The 12,559-nt window shown below is 60.0% G+C and overlaps 1 protein-coding gene across 1 annotated transcript; it reads right to left on the bottom strand.

Moving 5' to 3' along the window:
- Positions 1–720: 720 nt before the first annotated feature.
- LOC119564544 (receptor activity-modifying protein 1-like) lies at positions 721–6,251 on the bottom strand. Its single transcript, XM_037887119.2, has 5 exons — positions 6,131–6,251; positions 4,494–4,532; positions 3,284–3,310; positions 2,348–2,489; positions 721–1,189 (listed from the first exon to the last, which is right to left on the bottom strand). The coding sequence occupies exons 1-5, from the start codon at positions 6,189–6,191 to the stop codon at positions 829–831; spliced, it is 630 nt and encodes a 209-aa protein (XP_037743047.1). The 5' UTR covers positions 6,192–6,251; the 3' UTR covers positions 721–828.
- Positions 6,252–12,559: the final 6,308 nt, after the last annotated feature.

The raw sequence follows: 12,559 nt of genomic DNA, 5'->3' as shown, positions 1-12,559 counted from the left end.
AACCAGGGATAGAACCCAGGAGTCCTGGCTCCCAGTCTTCACGGAGTCACCGGGCGATGCTCTGGAACTACTCCATACGAAGCCAGTCAGGACTCTGGGGAAGCCTCCTCTCCGCAGGGGAAGAAGCTTACACAACTTCGACCTTCCTGGGCCTGACCTCGGAGCATTCAGCATCCCCGTCCACACTGTGCGTTTCCCCCAGCGAGTCCGCCCTGGCGGGGTCCTGGGGAAGCCAGAGGGTCCTGCCCCCCAACTTCGCAGTCAGACGTGACTCTCAGCCAGCGTAAAACAGAAGGTTTATTAGACGACAGGAACATGATCTAAAACAGAGCTTGTAGGTACAGAGAACGGGACCCCTCAGTCAGGTCCATCTTGGGGGGCAGGAAGGCCAGAGCCCCATCTGAGTCTCCCCCCATTTCCCCAGCCAGCTCCAAACTGAAACTCTCCAGCCCCTCCTCTCCTTTGTCTCTTTCCCAGGCCAGCAGGCCAACTGATCTCTTTGTTCTCCAACCCCTTCAGTTGGCATCTTTGCAGAGAAGGGTCCCAGGCCATTAGGAGACAGGGTGTCGGCCATTCTCTGTGTAGACAGCATCACACTGGCCCCCTAAGGCTCTGCCACAATCACACACCCTTATCCCACCACCTGGATACTTAAGAACTGTATAGGGGAAACTGAGGCACCCACACAGTATTCAGAGAAAACATTAAGAACATTCCCACTTCATCACACCAGCACCCACCCCAACCACTAGACCCCACTCCCCTCCCCGAGCCAGGGATAGAACCCAGGAGTCCTGGCTCCCAGCACCACCCCCTCACCCGCAACCACTAGACACTCTCTCTCCCTTTCCAGTTGGTGCCCAGGACTGCGCGAGAAGAAGCCCGTTGTCTGCTGAGCACAGGTGGTGCCACTGGGAGGGGCCAGTCTGGCTTTGGCTTTGGCTCAACCTTCCTGGCCTTGCGGAGCGTGAGAGCAACCACGAGAGGGGTCAGGCAGGCAGACATGGCAGCCATGGCTAGGACAGGCCCCAGAGGTGGCTGGCTGGGCTGGGAGCTGGCAGGCGTGGTGCAGTTGGTGAAATATTCCATGTGGATCTGCAGGAAGAAGGAGTCAAGAGCGGGGCTGGGCCAGGGGCAGGACAGAGCTTCGGCCATCAGCACCGTGCAGTTGGAGAGGTCGCTGTAAATCCTGGAGAGGGAGAGGAAGAGATGTGAGGCTGAGCCTGGCTGGGTCTGTGGGGTTTGGGGCTTCAGGGCTCAGCAGCAGCCAGCGAGGTGGCCAAAACAAGCCCCAAGCCAGGCACTGACCGTGCATCCAGTAATGGCAGTGACGGGGGCACCGTTCACCCGCGGGGTCCCCATGGGCCTTAAACTGCATCCACTCAGCACCTGCTACGCAGCCACTGCTGGGAGCCGAGCAGCCACCAGCCGCAGCCTGTGCGTCACACCCCCACCCCGCATGCGGGACGCCGATGGCACCCTGCACGTGGGACGCTGCAGGCAGCCGATGGTGCGTCGCACCCCCACCCCACCCCGCACGCGGGACGCCGCAGGCAGCCGATGGTGCGTCGCACCCCCACCCCACCCCACCCCGCACGCGGGACGCCGCAGGCAGCCGATGGTGCGTCGCACCCCCACCCCACCCCGCACGCGGGATGCTGCAGGCCGCCGATGGTGCGTCACACCCCCACCCCGCACGCGGGACGCCGATGGCACCCTGCACGTGGGACGCTGCAGGCAGCCGATGGTGCGTCGCACCCCCACCCCACCCCGCACGCGGGACACCGCAGGCAGCCGATGGTGCGTCGCACCCCCACCCCACCCCGCACGCGGGACGCCGCAGGCAGCCGATGGTGCGTCGCACCCCCACCCCACCCCGCACGCGGGGTGCTGCAGGCCGCCGATGGTGCGTCGCACACACCACCCTGCACGCGGGACGCCGATGGCACCCCGCACGTGGGACGCTGCAGGCAGCCGATGGTGCGTCGCACCCCCACCCCACCCCGCACGCGGGACGCTGGAGGCAGCCGATGGTGCGTCGCACACACCACCCTGCACCCAGGACGCCGCACACACCAGAGGCACTGCATGATGTGCCCTGGTCTCAGCGTGCTGTGCAGAGAAACAGGACACACTGCAGCCCTGACTTGTTTGAAAATCCCTTTTCCGCACGGGGTCGCTACCGAGCCGGGGCCCTCGGGGTCCCGGAGTCCATCTAAGAGCAAACCCCAGCGAGGCGATGCTCTGTCCCGGCACCTGCCCGTGCCCCAGCGCTGTGCGCACTCAGCTCCCAGCCCCAGAGCGCCTCAGAAGCAAGAATCTCTCTGGGGCGGACGGACGTCCAGACCTGCTGATTTGGTCCCACTGACACCGGCTCCACTCTGGCGTGGCCATGACTGTGGCGTGGAAGGTGGTCCAGCAGTATAGGGAGATCCACTCCAGGTAGGCGTCCCTGCAGTGGGCCGACCCGCCCTCCTCGGCAAAGGGGCCTAGGGGAAGAGACCTGCCTGTTAGTCACCCCGGAGGATCTGCGGCAGAGCTCTGGGGGGGCAGAGGCCCTGGCACTGCTAGGCTGGTGTCTGCTCTACCCCAGCTCCTTACAAGGCACATAGGCTGGGGGAATGAAGGACCCCAACCAGCTCCGTCCTGCGTTTCCCAGCTCCTTCCACTAGCTCTGCCCCCTGCAGCGCAGCTCCCACAGCCCAGCGGAGTCCAGAGCGTGCCCCTCGCCTCGGCCCGGCTGCATCGGAACCAGCCCAGCCCAGCCTTGGGCTCCCCGGAGAGGCTGTTCTGAGAGCCGCAGCTAAGACACGAGATCCCAGAGGCCTGGCCAGACACTCAGCTCCCACAACTGGGGGCGGGCTGGGCTGGCCTGGGTGGCTCCAGAAAAGTGCCGTTGTCCCTTGCCTCCTAGCAGGGCCGGGGCCCAGAGAATGAGCCTCAGCGTTAGCAGCCTGCTGGCTCGGTGCTGGGACAGCAGCTCGTGGGACTGGGGCCTGCCCCCAGGCTGAGCCAGTGCCCGTGAGCTCCGGGCACCATCGGCTGCTTTCTAGCGACAGCTGGTGTTGCTGGGAGCGGGGCTGGGAGCCCTGCAGCCTGGCCCAGTGTCCCCATCTCTGCCCAGCCCGGGCACCCCCCCCCGGCTCCTGCCTGGGTCTGTGGCCACGCCGGAGCGAAGCGCGCATGCTATGGAAACCGAAGTGTGGTGCGCAGTGCAGAGCCCCCCAGTCCTGATGGGGGGACCGACACCTAGGCATGATGGGTGCAGGGGGGCATCACTCACCGTCCTCCTCCAGATACAGGTAATGACCTGCAAGAGCAAAGGGGAAGGATCAGTGCAGGGAGTGGAGGGAGGGGGTGTGACGAAGTGGGACTGTTCTTAATGTTTCCTCTGAATAGTGTGGGGGTGACTCAGTTCCCCTATGAAGTTCTTAAGTATCTAGGGGGTGGGGTAAGGGTGTATGATCATTGCAGAGCCCTAGAGGGCAGGTGTGTGCAGGAGTCTGGACACAGAGAATGGCCGACACCCTGTTTCCTGGCAACTGATGGCCTGAGCTCTTCCGCCCTGCAAGGTGAGAGCTAAAGGGTTGGAGAACAAAGGAACCAGGTGACCTCCTGGCCCGGGAAAGGAACAAAGCCCAGAGGAGGAGGGGCTGGAGGGACTTTCAGTTTGGGGCTGGCTGGGACATGGAGTGAAGGGCAGACGTGGTTGTCTGGCTCACTGCCCCCCAAAATGGACCCAGCTGAGGGGTCCTGTTCTCTGCACCTGCAAGCTCTGTTTTAGACCATGTTCCTGTCATCTAATAAACCTCTGTTTTACTGGCCGACTGAGAGTCAAGTCTGACTGCGAAGTTGGGGTGCAGGACCCTCTGGCTTCCCCAGGAGCCCTGCCTGAGCGGACTCGCTGTGGGAAGCACACGGAGGGGCAGAGGATGCTGAATGCTCCGAGGTCAGACCCAGGAAGGTGGAAGCCGTGTGAGCTGTGTGTCCTGCAGACAGGCTGCTCACCGGAAGGCGACCGCCCCAGAGTCCTGACTGGCTTCATGGGGAGCAGTTCCAGAGCACCGCCCGGGGACTCCGTGACAGGGGGCGAGCCAGTGGGGCCTGGCCAGGGTGAATCGGTCCAGCTCCCATCTCAGCTGTGTGGGCACCATCAGCAGCGGTGGGCACCGTCTCCCTCCACCTCGGCCCAGGCTGCTCTACCCGCTACCAAGACCTTGGGGAATCCTCCAGGAAGGGACCCCCAGGAGCAGGGTGCCCTCAGCACTGGGTGGGAGCTATGGGGAAACAGGTCACTGCTGGAGGGAGACCCCCACGTGCCTGCAGTTCAGCATCCCTGACAGCACCCCACCTCAGGGGCAGGAGTGGGGGCACCGGGAGGGTAGGGGGGGAGGTTCCGTTTGTGGCACAGGGTGGAGGAGGGAGCTCAGGATCAGGCCCCCAGAATTGTTCCCGGGGTCCCACCTTGGGAGGCCAATACAGGGGTCTCTTACTTTCATCCTCGAGGTCTCCGTAGGTCAGCTCCCCGCACCCTGCAGCAGGAGACGAGAGCGGTCATGGCAGAGCTGGGCTTGGTCGCCACAGGCCATTCCACACCCAGCCCTGTCACCTGCTCAAGCTGAGATGAGCTCGCAGAGGAGGCCCCGGCTTTGGAGGGAGACGCCAAAGGGAACTGGCTGGGGCTTCCCCCTGGGCCCTGGGGAGACCCCCCGTGGGGAGCAGGGCCCCTGCGCTCAGGCAGTGCACCCTCCGCGGCTGTAGCCGGGCTGTCTGCGGGGGCTGGGCTCCAACCTCGGGGGCGCTGGTGCCAACGGGCTGGTTCCTGAGCAGACAGATCGATTTTCCGGGCCGAGGAAGGTGAGCAGCAAATATCGGCTCCGAGGCACAGGGACGGGGCAGAGCTGGGGCACGGGTCTAGCAGGGTGGAGATGGAGGCAGAGGGTGGAAATGCCCAGGGACTGACCGCGCCGCGGGAGGAGCTGGCGTGTCCCTGCCTGGCACATGCCCACTCATACCCCTAGGAGCCATTCCCATCCACCCCCAAGGGCTTTGGATACGGGCCCCATGGCCCAGCACTGAGCCCAGCGCCAGCCCACCAGGACCCCCTCACACCCCACCCAGCGCAGCCCCAGTGGCTCTCGGTGCCTTGGCTCAGGACGGGCTTACTCAGCACTGCAGGACAGGCCCTGGCTGGGAGCATGAAACGCTGATCAGCCCCCGGGGCCTCCGACTAGCCATAAATCTGCTCAGGGCTCCCGGGGAGGGGTCCCCAATGGGACAGCCCGGCAGAAAGGAACCCAAACCCAGGGGAGATGTGAGAGCCAGGAGCGCCCTGCCCGGGGGAGGAAGATGGGCTGTACCCCCTCCCAAACAGTATCTAGCCCTCAGACAGGAGTCAGCCCGATGCAGCTGGCCCCCCTGCCGACCAGCCCTTTTGGGGCTCTAGGGACTGGACGCAAGGAGAGCGCTCATGCCCCCCTGCTCCTCTCTCCCTGCTGGGACCTCCCAGCCGGGCGCTGAGGGCGTCAGAGGAGCCGGGTGGGGGCTGTGTGTGCGGGAGGCAGCGATGGGCCGAGGGACGCGCCCTTACGTGGGCACGTCTGACTCCATAGGGCCTGCCTACGGGAGCCGCACACACGGCCAGGCGCTGCACGGAACCCCTGGGCCTGCACCGGGGACCCCCCGGGCACCCGTCCCCTCCAGAGCAGCAGGGAGGGCTGGTGACCACAGAGGGTGCTGGGGATGTGGCACGGCCCCCCGAGGGGCTGGGCTCTTCATGGTGGGGGAGGCCAGCCTAGGGGACACTGCTGCCTTCAGACCATCCCCACTAGCAGAGCCACTCCCTTGAACCAGGAGGGCCAAGCAGTAGCAGCTGGTCACAAAGCAGCAGCACCTGCCCTGGGGAGGGAGAAGAGACAAATGCAGCAGCTGGAGCCAGGGCGGTTGGCCAGGGTCGGCCGCTCTCTGCCTTCCAAGGGGCTTCCCAGGCAGCATGTCAGGCCTGGAGCCAGGCTCAGCATCCAATCCGCTGGGGATCAGACCGCAAGGGGCCCGGCGGGAGCTGCCAGGCCTGGGCTCTTTGGGAAATCTGGCCCCACAAGCAGGACCCGGGGAGGGGCAGCTGCCTTACCCCACTGCAGGAGAGGGATTAGCAGCCAGTAGCAGAGGCGTGGCCGGGGCTGGACGGGCATTCTCCCACCGGCGGGGCCAGGGCGCGGACGTTCCCCAGGAGAGGGGCAGCAGGGCCCTTGCCCAGATATCCCCCAGCCACTTATCGCCCCATCTAGCACCTGGGCCATTGGCGGCAGCCCAGCCAATGGGCGGGAAGAGGGAGGGAAAACATCCGCTCACCCAGGGCTGGATCTTCCAGCCTCCAAAGTCATCAGATAAGAGGTTGAGTGAGATCTCCAGGCTGCGGGTGACTGTACAGGGAGGGATGGGGCAGGGGTCTGGGGGGTTGGCAAGGGAGCTGTCACGGAGTCCAATGACGATGCTCTGGAACTGCTCCCCATGAAGCCAGTCAGGACTCTGGGGCAGTCGCCTTTCTGTGAGCAGCCTGTCTGCAGGACACACAGCTCACACAGCTTCCACCTTCCTGGGTCTGACCTCGGAGCATTCAGCATCCTCTGCCCCTCCGTGCGCTTCCCCCAGCGAGTCTGCTCAGACAGGGCTCCTGGGGAAGCCAGAGGGTCCTGCACCCCAACTTCGCAGTCAGACTTGACTCTCAGAGGTTTATTAGACGACAGGAACATGGTCTAAAACAGAGCTTGCAGGTGCAGAGAACAGGACCCCTCAGCTGGGTCCATTTTGGGGGGCAGTGAGCCAGACAACCACGTCTGCCCTTCACTCCATGTCCCAGCCAGCCCCAAACTGAAACTCCCTCCAGCCCCTCCTCCTCTGGGCTTTGTTCCTTTCCCGGGCCAGGAGGTCACCTGATTCCTTTGTTCTCCAACCCTTTCGCTCTCACCTTGCAGGGGGGAAGGGCTCAGGCCATCAGTTGCCAGGAAACAGGGTGTTGGCCATTCTCTGTGTCCAGACTCCTGCACACACCTGCCCTCTAGGGCTCTGCAATGATCATACACCCTTACCCCACCACCTAGATACTTAAGAACTGCATAGGGGAAACTGAGGCACCCCCACAATATTCGGAGGAAACATTAAGAACAGTCCCACTTCGTCACAGGAGCGCTCCAGGGTCTGGGACTGGGGGACAGGCTGATGGCTGAGTGGTACCATGCATTTCTGCTCACCTGCTCCAGTGTCTTCCTAGCTTTGATGGATGCATTTTGTTAGGAAAACAGCCCCGCCCCTGGAGAGCTGGGACACTGGCTGAGGGAAGCAGAGCAGCCAGGCCCAGGTCCTGGCTCTGGAGTAGCCACACAGAGCAAAGACAATTGGGGGGTGAGAAACCCACACATGGAAGATCTCCCAGGACCAAATCTGTCTCCCATGGGAAGAGGCAGAGCTGGGCTGGCCCTACTGGGATTTCAGCTGGTCGTTATACATGCGCCACCGAGCAGGGAGAGGGCCAGCTCAGATCAGGGTGCCCGAGAAGACGGGGCAGGATTCCATCAGTGTCAGCAGCTGGAAGCACCTCCCCTTCCCTGCGGGAGAAATTCCGGGCAGCACAAAGAAAAGCAACCAGCTCCAGCAGGTAAAGCTGGGACGATAAGCAGGGCCCCGATTCACTCCAGAGAGGAAGGAAAAGTCCAAACAAAACATGCAAAGAAGGGCGACGACAAACCAGTACAGGGATCAGAGGGGGCACGTGGGGAGAGAGCAAGGAAACAAACCCGGGGGCCAGACCCTTGGATGGAGTGAATTGGCTCAGGGCCACCCACGTCACCAGAGGAACACAGCCATTCACAGCAGATGAGAATCCGGCCTTTTGATGCAGTCTAGGAGAAGGGAGTGCAGGGGATGTGCTGGAAGCCCATGTGGGAGCACCGGAAAGGGCTGGTCTCTCTCACCGGCTCAGACCGGGGTGGCAGGGGAGGAAGGAACAGTCTAGGTGAAACATCAGGGAAAGTTTCTACCAGGGCAACTTGGGAGGGAAGTGACCCCCCTGCCCCCAGGGAAGGCGGGCAATGTGCTGGCGAGGATGTTGGCTGCTGTGTGGGGCGTTTCACGGCTGGGAGTGGGTTAAGGGAGGAATGCAGCAGGGTCTAGTGTTTGGGGCTGGAGACGGGGAGCAGGGCTCAAGTTCCATTCCCAGCTCTGCCAGGGAATCATGGTGTCACCTTGGGGAAACTGAGGCCTCTCCACCAGCCCCATAGCGCTGAGGCGGGGTTCACTATTGAATGGTGGCTGAGTGCGAGGAGATCCTAGAGGGAAGGTGGGGTACAGGTGCAAAGCTGTACTCTATCAAAGTGAGGGGCACCAAGGAATCCACTTCCCCAGGCTCCACAGAGCCCCTCTGCCGGTGCCTTGGCTTCCTCTCGGGTGAGGGGTGCATAAGAACGGCCATGCTGGGTCAGACCAAAGGTCCATCTAGCCCAGTGTCCTGTCTGCCGACCGTGGCCAATGCCAGGTGCCCCAGAGGGAATGAACAGAACAGGGAATCGCCCAGTGATCCATCCCCTGTTGCCCATTCCCAGCTTCTGGCAAACAGAGGCTAGGGACACCCTCCCTGTCCATCCTGGCTAGTAGCCATTGATGGACCGATCCTCCATGAACGTGTCTAATTCTTGTTTGCATCTGAGCCAGGCTCTTATCCGAGCCAGTTTGCTGTGATTGGAATCTCAGCCCGGCGTGCTTGTGACCTTCAGCCCAGCCCAGCAGCAGGGCAGGAGCGGCTCCGAGAGATAAGAGGCTTTCCCAGGCAGGGACCATGTTCCCTGATCTGAGCCGCACACACACACCGCGCTTCCTGCACTGGCGCCACTTGCTGGGCCAAAGAGGGACCGGGGGGCCGTTCTTGCAGAAGTTGATTAATCCAAGCCCCAGCCCAGCCTCCTGCTCAGCTCATGTGACAAAAGCCGTAGCCGGTCCCAGCTTGTCCCAGCCCCAGCAGCGGTTCATCGCTTCCCCCTCTGTGCTCCCATTAATTGCAGAGGTGTGGGAGGCAGCCCTGCAATGCAGGAAAGCTGCCGCTCTGTGCCTGCACCCCGCACTGCGCTGGACAGGGATCGCATAGCCCCATTCTTATCTTTGAGGTTCTAACCAACCATGCACCAAGCCCTGGGGGGCCCTGCAAATACAATGATGCTAATGATCTCTCCATTTCCCTCCAGCACCCCCTCTCGCCCACTCTCTGATCACTTACACTGAGAACCTGTCTACACTTGGGAATTTACTAATGGAGCTATTCTGGAATAAGAGTGTCCACACGAGGGCTCAGTCGAGAATAGCTATTGTGGTACATTTCCAAGCGCAACCAACCCCTGAGATACAGGAGGGTGGGGGACATTGGGCCTCCCTGCCCTTCACAAGATGTTTTGTCTCTGCCCAGGGTAGCGCAAAGAGCTCCTCTCACACCATGGAATTCCCCAAAAGGTTCCACATGCAGGTTGGTGCTTCCTCAGCCAGGGGATCCTGTCCAGAGGCCCCTGGCAACACTACCGAAGCCAGGGCCACCCTTGCAGGCTGCTGCAGTGCTGAGTGTCTGGTGGTCTTAGCTCAGATGATTTTGGGAGATGGGGGTGGCCTCTCACTGGGAGTCACAATCCCTTTGTTCCCCTTTCAGCAACTGTGTTTAGCTGCTTGTTCAGGCAGTGCCTGCTGTTTAATCTGGAGTCCGTTCCCATTTAGATGCTGCTGCTGGCAGACTATGGAGCTAGGATCTGATTTACATGCAGAGCCTCTCACAGGAGGACCAGATGTGCAGATGGGTGAGAAGTCACTAGGCACCAGCCGGGCTGGGGGCCTCGGGAACAGCTAGAGCCTGTAAGTTTGTTTGGTTTGTGGGAGACGTGTGTGTGGGGCTCCAACCCCCTGCCCCTGTATGCTGCAGTTCTGCAAGCTAGCAGGGCTCGGAGATACACAAGAATCTTACTCCTGCCCCCACTGAAGTCAGAGGCAGAAGCTCCCATTGACTTCGGTGCAGACTGGGGAGCTGCGAGGGCATTACAGCATGGAGCAATGGCAGCATTAATAGTGCCGTGCCTGGTCCTCACTCTCCGGGGCAGCGTGAATGTGCTAAGGGGCACGAACATCCCCCCTGCTCAGCCATATCAAACTGGTAATAAGAAAAACACGGCTCTGAAGCCAATAAAGATAAAGCAAAATATAAACAACGGGAGATTTTTGTTGAAGATACCGGAGCACAAATAATTCCTGTTTCCCTGGGAGAGCAACATGAGCTGATGCTAATCAGCATTTGTTCTGCTGCTAACGCAGCCCCTGCCCACGGGCTGGAAACCCAACCCCAAGCAAACAGAGTGTCGTGTTTCTGCAATGAAAGGCAGGGGGTTATGACACTGAGCGGGGGCCAGGCTCCTCCAGGATGAAATCCGCCTGTCTGCTTGCTCAGCACTGGCTGCTCAGGTTTCCCAGTAGGACTCTCTTAATGGCAGATTACAAAACTTGAGACAGTTCCTGACTTCCCCCTGCGGGATCCAGGTGAGAAGGGCAGTTCTCGCTACCCCGCAACTGAATGGTTGACACCCCTCTCACCATGCCCAGTTCTCTCAGCTCCTAATTCAGGAGGAAATTCACCCCTGGGCCTGAGGCCTAGTCCCCCCCCAGCTCCCCACCCCTGGGCAGGGCCAGCACAAGGCCTTGGTACCAGCCCCTCATCCCGGGCAGGGCCCAGCATGAAGCCTAGGCATGACTTAAGTCCTGCTGCAGCCCTATGGGTTAGGTTTTGGAAAAGCTTAGCACGCGTCAGGTGCACGTCGAGTGCTGAGCATGGGCCCCAGGGGTCTTGAGATACGCAGCTCAGCGCAGCACAGGCCAGGAGTGATACTCAGTACAATATCCAGCTCCGGCCGGGCAGAGGCTGAAGTTAACACGGATCAGAATGAGGAGTATGGAGGGGAGGGGTCGGCCTTCAGCTGCATTCCCAATAGCTGAGCTGTGATTCTGGCCTGACATGTGAAGGGCAGGGGTGGGGGTGGGGGCGAGCGGATGTGATGTGCAATTCCGTTTCCTGGCATAGTCGTTACTGTGTGTGTCGGATGCTCCCAATACCCCATCTCCAGGCACAAGGGCAACATGCAGTGTAGAAGCTTAGGAACAAAAACCTGTCAGGAAAAGAATCCCTGACACAGCAGCCTGGCCAGCCCTTCCGCCCCTCCCACACAAGCCAAAGGAAACAGATGGGCCCTTGACCATGCCCAAAAGATCAACAAACTCGGCTCTGTCAGGCCCCTGGAGGAAGTGCACTCCAGAGCCAAGCCTGGCAACCACCAGAACAACCTGCATCCAATCCCCAGATGCTTGATTCTGGGGGCTGTTCGCTTGAATGTCCTGGCTGATCTGGCTCCTAATCAGAGGAGTCTCTCAGCTAGCCAGCACACAAGCCACATTGTGCTTTGTTGATGAAAGGCAGCACCTGAAGCCAGGAACAAGTTGGTGTAATGTACCCTCTAATGCTACCAACCAGAAGGGCAGCACAAATTACAAAACAAGATGAGCTCCGTGCTCCACAGGGGCCAGAGTGAACTCTAACAAAGGTGCATGTTGTCACTGGAGTAAATCCAAGCATTTGGCGTTACCATAACATCATGAGACTGACTGTCTCTCACAGAGCCGGCAGCCAGGAAAGGCTTTAAATTCCCTCTTTGTCTCAACAAGAGCTTGCTCTACAGGAATTAAAAACAAGAACAGAAAAACTCGGCGAGTCCTTCACCTGGGAATCTTCCATGCAGGTAGTTGTCAGGCCCATAGAAACTGCCCCGCAGATTGGAAATAATATACCAAAGTCACCCAACCCAGGGTTTCTAAGATCTAAATGATATCTCCTACGGCTCCCATTAGTTCCAAAAACCCTGTCCTGGAAACCTGTCCTCTGCATGGTTTGAGGCTGGACATACCCTATTACAGCCCCAGTAACTAGCTTCAAAGCACCCTAAAGCTGCAAAGTCAAGCACGAGAAAAAATTATACGTGATCATGTCATTAAAGGCTGTAACAGAAATTACAAGGCACATAGGGCCTGGGGTAAGATTGCACAAGCTATCTTGAATTCTGGCATTTCCCAATCTGTGAGTGCTTGGCTTTGCCAGCATAACCTTCTGCTAACGTACTGTGTATGGTACTCTCCTACTCTAGCGACACCATCAGAGGACATAACCACATGAGCCACGCCATCAGGGGCTTGTTCACCTGCACATCTACTAATGTGATCTGTGCCATCATGGTCCAGCAATGCCCCTCTGCCATGGACGTTGGCCAAACCGGACAGTCTCTACGTAAAAGAATAAACAGACAGGAATGGTAACATACAAAAGCCAGTAGGAGAACACTTCAATCTCCCTGGACATTCAATAACAGATTTAAAAGTAGCCATCCTTCAAAAAAAACCTTCAAAAACAGACTTCAAAGAGAAACTGCAGAGCTACAATTCCTCTGCAAACTTGACACCATTAATTTGGGCTTGAATAGGGCCTGGGAGTGGC

This window comes from Chelonia mydas, chromosome 27 (assembly GCF_015237465.2).
Source record: "Chelonia mydas isolate rCheMyd1 chromosome 27, rCheMyd1.pri.v2, whole genome shotgun sequence".
Lineage (NCBI taxonomy): Eukaryota > Metazoa > Chordata > Testudines > Cheloniidae > Chelonia > Chelonia mydas.
Note: the sequence above shows the minus strand (reverse complement) of the source record. Positions and strands in the feature narration are given on the sequence as shown.